Source organism: Propithecus coquereli, unplaced genomic scaffold (assembly GCF_000956105.1).
Source record: "Propithecus coquereli isolate 6110/MARCELLA unplaced genomic scaffold, Pcoq_1.0 Scaffold173, whole genome shotgun sequence".
Lineage (NCBI taxonomy): Eukaryota > Metazoa > Chordata > Mammalia > Primates > Indriidae > Propithecus > Propithecus coquereli.
In genome coordinates, this window is record NW_012141969.1 from 2,864,805 (window position 1) to 2,873,910 (window position 9,106).

General features: G+C 39.2%; 1 protein-coding gene across 1 annotated transcript in view; it reads right to left on the reverse strand.

The window, feature by feature from the left end:
• Positions 1-9,106, reverse strand: part of SYTL5 (synaptotagmin-like 5) — a 207,769-nt gene that overhangs the window by 50,309 nt on the left and 148,354 nt on the right. The window contains exons 4-6 of the mRNA XM_012642090.1: positions 8,204-8,319; positions 6,436-6,544; positions 3,431-3,565 (exon numbers count right to left, since the gene is read on the reverse strand). Of these exons, the coding sequence (XP_012497544.1) occupies positions 3,431-3,565; positions 6,436-6,544; positions 8,204-8,319 (360 nt within the window). The remainder of the gene's footprint in view (positions 1-3,430; positions 3,566-6,435; positions 6,545-8,203; positions 8,320-9,106) is intronic.

Consider the following 9,106-nt stretch of genomic DNA (forward strand, 5'->3'; position numbering starts at 1 on the left):
AGACCCCGTCTCTACCAAAAATAGAAAGAAATTAATCGGACAGCTAAAAATATATAGAAAAAAATTAGCCAGGCATGGTGGCATGTGCCTGTAGTCCCAGCTACTCGTGAGGCTGAGGCAGGAGGATCGCTTGAGCCCAGGAGTTTGAGGTTGCTGTGAGCTAGGTGACGCCACGGCACTCACCCCAGGCAAGAGAGTGAGACTCTGTCTCAAAAAAAAAAGAATAACTGGATAAAACTGGTGTAGGGATGGGGGAAGGAATAGAGAGGAAAGATGAGAACCTAGTTGGCTATGAGAACGAACAAGGTCACGTGGTAAAATGCTTGCCATATTCTTCAATGGCATGATAGAAATAATCCCATTTCTACTGAATGGAATAAATTTTACATTCAAAGTTCTATTTTTCATTTATGTTTTTTCAGGGAACATTGTTGGCATCCCATTCAGATCCCTTGTACCAGCTCTGGATGTCCCTCCCTAGCTTCTGAGTGCTTTTCTGCTAATGGGTAGCACCTGCCACCTTCAGAGACTTGCCCTTTAGCACTGGAACTAAAGGCCTAGAAATGCCCTGGAATTTTTCCCCTTTCCCTCACCCCCATAGTAGAGTTGTCAGATTAAATACAAAACTCCCAGTTAAATTTGAATTCCAGAAAAACTATCAATAATCTTTAAGTATAAGGATGCCCCAAACATTGCATGAAACATACTCATACTACAAAAAGTTGTTTATCTTAAATTCAAATGGGCATCCTGTATCTTCCTTTGCTAAGTCTGGAGACCCTATACAAGGAATCCATGGTAAATGGCTGACTGGTATAGGAGTGCAACAGTCCAGCTCCTTAAAATAGAAAAATCTCAGGGATATAATTTGTGCTGCAGAGTGCCCTGCAGGATCAGGCTGAGTACTCAGACTCAGCTCTCACCTGAGATAGCACCATTGCTTTACTTATTCCCTTTCTCTGTTCTGTCTCTCCTACTCCCTTACTGGTTTCTCTTGCAATCATTTGATTAATAAATCGCTTGCCTATGAATCCTTGTCTGAGGGTCTGTTTCTGGGGGAACATGACTTAAGATAGTGATCTCACAAATCATACCACAGGGACAACTCATTGCAACTTAGAAGGGATTAGAAATCATTGCCTTGAATAGCATTCTGTTTATTAAGTATAGTTTACATTTATAGTCTTCAAAAAAATCTCCTTTGTCTCATATGTCAAGTCCCTAGCAACCAGTGAACAGACATTGGACATGCTCTTCTGAGAGGCTGCTGGACCTTTCCTAACCCATTCGTACTTTCTTCTGCTTTGAAACTACTAAAAAGAAATAAAGCCAACTAGACATGTGATAAAACATCATTTCCACTCTGATACGATATGAGCTTTTAAAAGGAATGCCCAAGCCCAGGTGCTCCAGGAAATGACCAATGAACCATGAAAAAAAATGCATTGTATAGGAGAAAGGGAATAATTGCTAAGCTGGGTCAGGTAATAGAGTAAAGGGACTGGGATCTTACAATCTCTTTAGATGATGGGAGTTAAGAAAAGATGGGCTACCTCCTGCCCCAACTTTCTAAAGACTCATTTTGGGATAATGGAACTCATTTCACTGTGGCAGTCCATTAATGAGTCATCATTGTGATAAATGCATGTTCCAGGAAAAGAGTATTTTGCTCTAATGATCTCCCAAGTATCTTTATTCTCTTTCTTAATGGGAAGACATTGCTGCTGGCATGTATAAGCCAAAGCACCCCTGACTACTATATTCCGATTATCTGTAAACCATTTCAGGTATTTACAATTTAAAGTAAACTCTACTTAGGGAATTTCTTCCAGATTACAACAAGAACAAGAAACCCCTGGGTCAATACACCAGGATTTGGTAAAACATGTCCATATGGCTGTATAGTTTTATGGTTATTTATACCTCGCAGTAGATAAGACACAAGGAGTAAACTCAGGCAGATAGAGTCAATAATGGTACAAAGACTGTGATAGTGGAGAGCATGCCCCTTATTCTTGTTGAGTAACTGTAAGAAAAATAACTCAAAATGACCTAATTTAATTTTGTTTGCTAGGCTGGAAGTCTTTTTTGCTTTTTTAATAAGAAATTCTTTCCTCTCTTCAGATGTATTGTCTCTCTTAAATGCTACTCTGAAGTATAAGCCAAGATGGCTCATCCATAGAGCCCCCAGGAGGCTGAGCAAAGAGAATAACAGCAAACTAGTTGCTTATCATCTCAAAATAATTTTGATCACTACTATCTCTGAGTTAGGAGTCCAATAATCAAAAACAATATTGAGATTTTTATAGAAAGTTTTTCTGGGGCACAAGAAGCCAAATAAAACTATTTCAAGGACAAAGGCAACCCTGGCTTAATTCTTTTTCTAATTGTAAAGGGAATATATCTGCATTCTTGAAAATTTGGAAAATACTGAATACAGTGATGATCTTTTGATAGTGGCAATAGATAATTTATTTTATGCTTCCTTATAATTTCTTTCTGTACAGTTTTACATAAAGTGACTCTTGCCTGCGGGAATGCTATAGGAAAAAAAACAGATCTGGAGAGTAACCATAAAAAATAACCCAACGGTCAAGAGTTTGGGAAATTTTTGGTTTATATTCTCAAATGGATTACAGCAGAGAATGCAATTCTGCTTGCAGAAATTAAGGAGAAAAGAAAGTCTGCCAGTTTTACTACCTGGCTTAGCAGAATTACTGCAGCTCCATGAAAACAAAAGGGAGTTAACACTTAGACAAACCAATGAAATATGAGGGTAGATCTTTTTCTTCATGGCTAGCTTTGATGATACACTAATCATGAAAATAAGCCTTGACTATGCACCAACAGGTTAAAGAAAATCAAACCTGATATGAAAAGACTTATGCTCTTGGCTAACCTTTTTATTTCTCTTTACTTCTCTTGAGAAGTAATAGTTTCGTGCATAGGAGATTCTCACTTGGCCCCACTGATAACCAATCAAAGGAGGTGGAACTAGAAGAACATGAAATTTATGGAAAATTCTCTGATGCAATTCAAATGATGAAATTATTAATATGTTTTTAAAGCTGAAAAGAATGTATATGACATTTTGAGGTTTCTTTTTTAGAAGCTTTAACAGAAAAAGATTAATAAATCAATGAAAACAATTTGCTAGCTTTGTACATCTCCATTTGAATTGCAGCCCAAAGTGCTAAAACATAAAGTCTCATCCCTGCAGGTGACACAGACAATTCCAATAGCTGCAATTCCAGAAGGAGGGTAAGTGCTTTCCATCTCAACTAAAAAATAGCCTCCTAACTTTTCATACTATGCGTTAGGAGTTCTCCAAGTGGTAATACTTTATAGATACCCCAGAAGCCCTCTTTGGATGGGAATGTATCAACTTTATCCTCAGGCTATATCATTGCCCAATTTGTATGCCTCTTACCTGTCTGAAGCGGGGGCTGACTTTAAACTCCGAAAATTTTGGCTGTCTAAGTCCAAACTGTAGCTCCGTCCACTTTCAGTTTTTGGAGTTATGATTTCTCCTCTGGTTGCTGATCTGAACTTGCTAAGAAGAAATCTGAAATTGTATGTATATATGTATGTATATGTATACATATATATTTTACAGTAAGATAAAAAGAGAAAGCATTAAAAATATTTCAAGAATACAGTTGCTAGTACTTTCAACAATAAAGGATTCTTCAAGAAAATAGTCTTGGGGCCAAGAGGTTCTGGGGAGTTTCCAGTGCCTATGCAGTATAGTGTCAAGGGGAGTAATGGAGGAGGTTATGACATTCTCCGAAGACCATATCACTTGCTGGTAAGGCAGGCCTCTGTCCCTGCTAAGCAAAAGACCACCTAGTTTGGGAACTCACCACTATCATTTGAGAACGGAGAAACATTGCCTGGGCTGGGCCTGTTTGCAGGGATACTGAGAAAAGGGAGCTCAAACTCACCTTGCTTATAGAGGGAAGCTAGGATGATCCTCTGGGACAAACTAAGGTAGCCTCTTATTAGACTGCGGCTCCATGAGAGCAGTGACTCTGCCTTTCTAGTTCCCTGTCAGGTCCTTCGAGCCTAGAATGATGCCTGGCTCATACTAGAACCCAACCAACACTTGCGGAATGAATGATTAAACGCATGTAGTGGAAGCCATCTTTATATCTTCCATGACATTTCTCCCTGTGGTAATGAAGTTTGAACAGTGCGGTGCCACATGTTGGATGAAATCTGATTGAATTCCCACTTCACTAAATTATTTGGAACTTAAGCAAAAACAGCTTTTCAGGAATCTAGATTAAAGTCCTGATCTGGGATACTGAGTGCCAGGAACATGGGTGTTTCCAAGCTCACTTTAATTAAAAACAAAACAAAATAAAAAAATGACAACAAAGCTATACATATATATATATTTTTTTTTTGGTGATGACATTGGGAGAGAACAGTTCATGTATTTTATATTCTATAGTTTTCTAGAGGAAAAAATGGATTCAAAAGATACTGGCACAATCTTAATAGAATCTGCCAAGTTGTCTCTGTTTCAAAGACCCCTGGAAGAGTGTCATTATCAAAGTGTCAGAAGCTTCAATCTACTGGAAAATTACACTTTTTTGGTGAGAATTGCACTTAATATAATGTCAATCTATGCTGCTCTGAGAACCACCTCATGCGTGTCCCCACGTCTGTACCTCTACTTAAAGTGTCTCCTCTGCCTGAAATCACTCTTCCTCCCTTTTGCTATCCTGAACCCCATACACCTTTCAAGCTCCTCGTCAAGCCCATTTATAATTTGATGTCTTTCTGGATGGCTCCTGTGCCCAACTAACATTTCTTATCTAGCCACTCATTTAATACTTAATCATTTATTGCCTTACGACATCTCTTCTGGTTAATTAACACCCCGCCTTGTTTTAGAAAGGTTTTCAGGCAGTTCATATTGCCATCTTATATTTTCCTGTAATTCTTTTATATTTATTTACTTTTCAGGTATGTACCTTTTCTCCCCAGCTAGATGTTATATTCCTTGAAGACTGAAAACCATCAGATCCCAATTTTGAGATCCAGCAGGGCTCAGCCTAATGCTATGACAGCTTGAATGGTTCAGGATTTGTATGATGCATTGTGCTGGTGAGTTAGTTGTTGTCTCCCAACCCCAAGCCCACTCTTTTGTACCCTACTCTGTGATGCCTGGGCTGGGGTCTTCAAACTACAGCTCCTTGAGGCATGTGTGGGCTCTGAGTTACTTATTCAATCAAGCCATTAATTGTTTTTGATGAGTCAGGCACCATGCTAGATACTGCAACACGAAAGCAAAGAAGCCACTGGTCCAGCACTAAAGGAGCTTCCAGTGAAATGTGTGGGGGGGGCATAGAGTGCAATGTGACCCATCATGCACAGGCACAAGGCATTGTGGGAGACCTGAGGAGTGATAAATGGATTCAATATGGTAGGAAGGATCAATACATAGGATAGGATACATAGGACACTGTAGGCTATCTTTCCTGTTCATGTCTGCTAATTAATGAAGACATGATTTCTCATGAGTTCTTGAGTTAGAGGACATTTAGGTTTCATTCCCACTCACAGTTGAGGACTCTAGAAGAACTCTAGACTTTTTGTAGAGCCAGATAAAGGCTCAGACATTGGCACCCTCTCACGTTGCCTTCTGCTGAGAGAACAAAGCAGTGCATCAGGTGACGTGGTGCATTTTAGAACTCTCGCTACCTCAGCCACAAAAACTGGCCAATAGCTGCCTGAGAAGCAAAAGCTGCAAAATGCAAGGCTGTGAAGCAGCAGTTTGCCTTTTGATCTTCGTAGCCTGTGTTTTGGGGGCCACTTTTCTCCCTTGATAGAACTCTGCTGCCCTCAGTTTCCCAGGGCTGTCTTACATCTGGTTCCCCATGTGTGTACCTCCCATTCCTACTCACAGTACTTGACACATATATTTGCTCACTGAATTAAGTTATTGAGGCGGCCAAATGTGATTTTTTTCCCTTAAGGAAGTCTGAATTTTAAACAGGGGACTTGATGCTTTAAGTTCAATTAAGAAATCATTAATTTGGATATTTTATATATCCACACAAGTGTTGGAGGGGAGGGGTACTGACACTCTACAACAAAGGCAATTGTCACCTCCTTATAGACAAGACTGGCCCTGACATGAAACCTTCTACTTATAAGTAATGGGAGCCATACATGTACGAGACCAGATATGTAAAATGAAAGGAAAACTCTTATGTGCTCAGATCAGAGGGGACTTTTATTTACCGATTGAAGGTAATTAAAACTGCATTTCCTAAGGAGAATGATAAGAAAGTGTTACCTTGGTTGAGTCTCTGGCCTCCTCTTGGTCACCGAAGTGAAATCAGATTTGAAAAACTAAGGAGTCTTTATTTTAGAGGTGTCTGGAATAAATCTCAAAAATTCTCTTGGAAAGGTTTGTCTTACCCCTTTCTCTTGGGCCCATCATGGCTGGCCTTCTGCCCAGGAGAAGGTGAAGTGTTTGACTTTTCCGCGTCCTGGCAGGTTTGCTCTTGGCTTTGTACTTCCTCAGTTCCTCATTAAAAACAATCAGAAGACAGATTTACATACAAAATGGCCAAAAATGAGAGTAAATTTCAATTCTGCATTCACTTTCTTAGATTAGCTCAGGACCAAGAAGTCTATAATAATTGGCAATGCTATTTCCATCCCAAGTTTTCCAGTCACACAGTTATTTCTAATTTGTTGAGTGTTCCACAGTTAACTGAGGACTAAGATCCAGAACTCATTTGCAGAAGGTTTGCTGAGATAAGCTTTCCAGGGATGACTGTAATGGAGGAATGAATTCATCATTTCTCTACGATATTTTTAGGGCAGGGTAAGCTGGCCTCATGAGAACTCCAAATCTCTAGAGACTGAGTTGTAGTATGAAGTTATAGAAATGATATCCTGATTTTTGAACATATAAACCAGACTTCCTGGGAGAGCAGGCACCTATGTATGTACCTTGTGACTTTAGAAACAGTTTATACCCTGGAAGGCATTGAGGTTTGAGTGGAGGGAGAAGCCATAGCTGACTGCTTAATTCTAACTCTACTCCATCCCATTCCTTTGTGGCATCATACCTGATGTTACCTATCTGGAAAAGCCTTTCCTGGTTAGTGCTACATTCAGAAGCAGGACTGGAATCAGTTCCAAGCTTCCTAGCCTTACCTGCCAGACTTAAAACAAGAGCAATTGTCTACTGTGTAGAAAAGATGAGACACCCTAAGAACAGGTCAAAAGATGCCTGTTCCATTTTTACTACACCATACATGAGAAACATGCTCCCAAACACAAGTTTCACACAATATTTAACCAATTATTTGCTGTCAGAGGGTACAGGAAAAAAGTTTAACCAATTAAATTGTAGTTTGAATGCACTGAAAAGCATTCTCCAAGTGGGGTGTTATTTGCATTTGGTGCCAGTGAATGAATGAGTGTCCTATGTATTTCAGGTCATTTAACATCTCTGGCTCCTACCCACTAAATGCCACTTACTCACCTCAAGTCATTGTGGCAATGAGAAATGCCCCTTCGCATTTCCAACTGCTCCTGTTTTGGGTAAGGGGGGGCATAGTGCACAATATCAACTCTTGGTTGAGAACCACCGGATTAGAAAAAGTACTATTTAAAAGCAGGAGGGAGGGGGATTTACATACAGGGCTGGTATATTCACACCTAATGGATGCAGTGTGCACTGTCTGGGGGATGGGCATGCTTGTAGCTCTGACTTGGGCAGGACAAAGGCAATATATGTAACCTAAACATTTGTACCGCTGTAATATTCTGAAATAAAAAAAAATAAATATGAAATGAATCCTGTTGAAAAATCAACAATTGCTTTCACAATGTGAATCATTTAATTCACCTGTTTTATGTTACTTTCTTAAACATTTATTAAAATATTGGAAGTGCATTTAGGAAAAGAACTGTCTGTTACGACGATACATGGTTTCTTTGAAAATCTCAGTGTGTCAGATATATGGAAAATCACTGTCAATTTTGTTTTCCACTGACCTGCTCTTCCCTTGTATGAATTGCAGATTTAGATTTTATGCTACCATGTCGTGAAATGACCTAAGGGATTCGGGAAATTCAATTGTGCTCATTTGCTACATAACATAGGGAACTTATTTAGCCAGCCAAAATGGAGATTAAAACAGTTTTAAAACCCAATAATTGCTTTAATTACCTGGACTTCTTCTTAAGATGGATTGCCGGACAACATCAGTGCCCAGAACATTGACTTGCTTAAAACGTTTTGCCTTTTCTTCAAAAAACCATTCACCAGTTATAATCCTTAGCTGCCTACTCAAGGGAAGAATGGAGAACATCAAAATTCAATTACTTAGCCACATAATCAACTCTCAAAAATTCTTAATTAAGTAACAACAGCAGGTTATTTATAGAGTCCATCTTGATCTCTGGAGTATTTTATGGAGATAATGGTTATTATTAATTCAATGTATACTATCTGCTAGGTACTTGATACTTGCTCTTCATACTTCATATATTTTTATCCACATAACAACATTGTGTAAACATTATTATCCCCATTTTATAGATGAGGAGACTGAGATTTAGAGTAATAAAATGATGTGCCTCACATCACACAGCTGGTAAATAGTACAGCCAGGATCCCGTCCCAGTAAGTCTGGCCTAGGGCTCAAGTTCTTAACCACTGCATTAGTGGGTAAATGATCTTCAGTGCAAGCAATGAGGGACAACTGAAGGTTTTGAATGACAAAAGGGCCATGATCAGACTCTATTTTAGAAAGATTCCTTGATGTAACATGAACACTGGGTTAGAGTGGCAAGAGAATAGGACCAAGAGACAGGTTGGCCACTGCAATAGTACGGGAGAGAGATAACAAGACTCATGATAGGACAATGGTAAGACTAATAGAGAGGAGGCAATAAATTCAAAATGCAGATGGTAGAAGTGCTTGCCTTGATTTTGAAATTAATTAAAGGTGAGAAAGAGGGACCATTGAACAGTCATATCCATCTTTTAAGCCCCATCTGAAATGGCTACAAGAAACCATCCCCGCATCCTCCCTCCTAAAATGCCTATCTTTTTTTTTTTTTTTTTTTT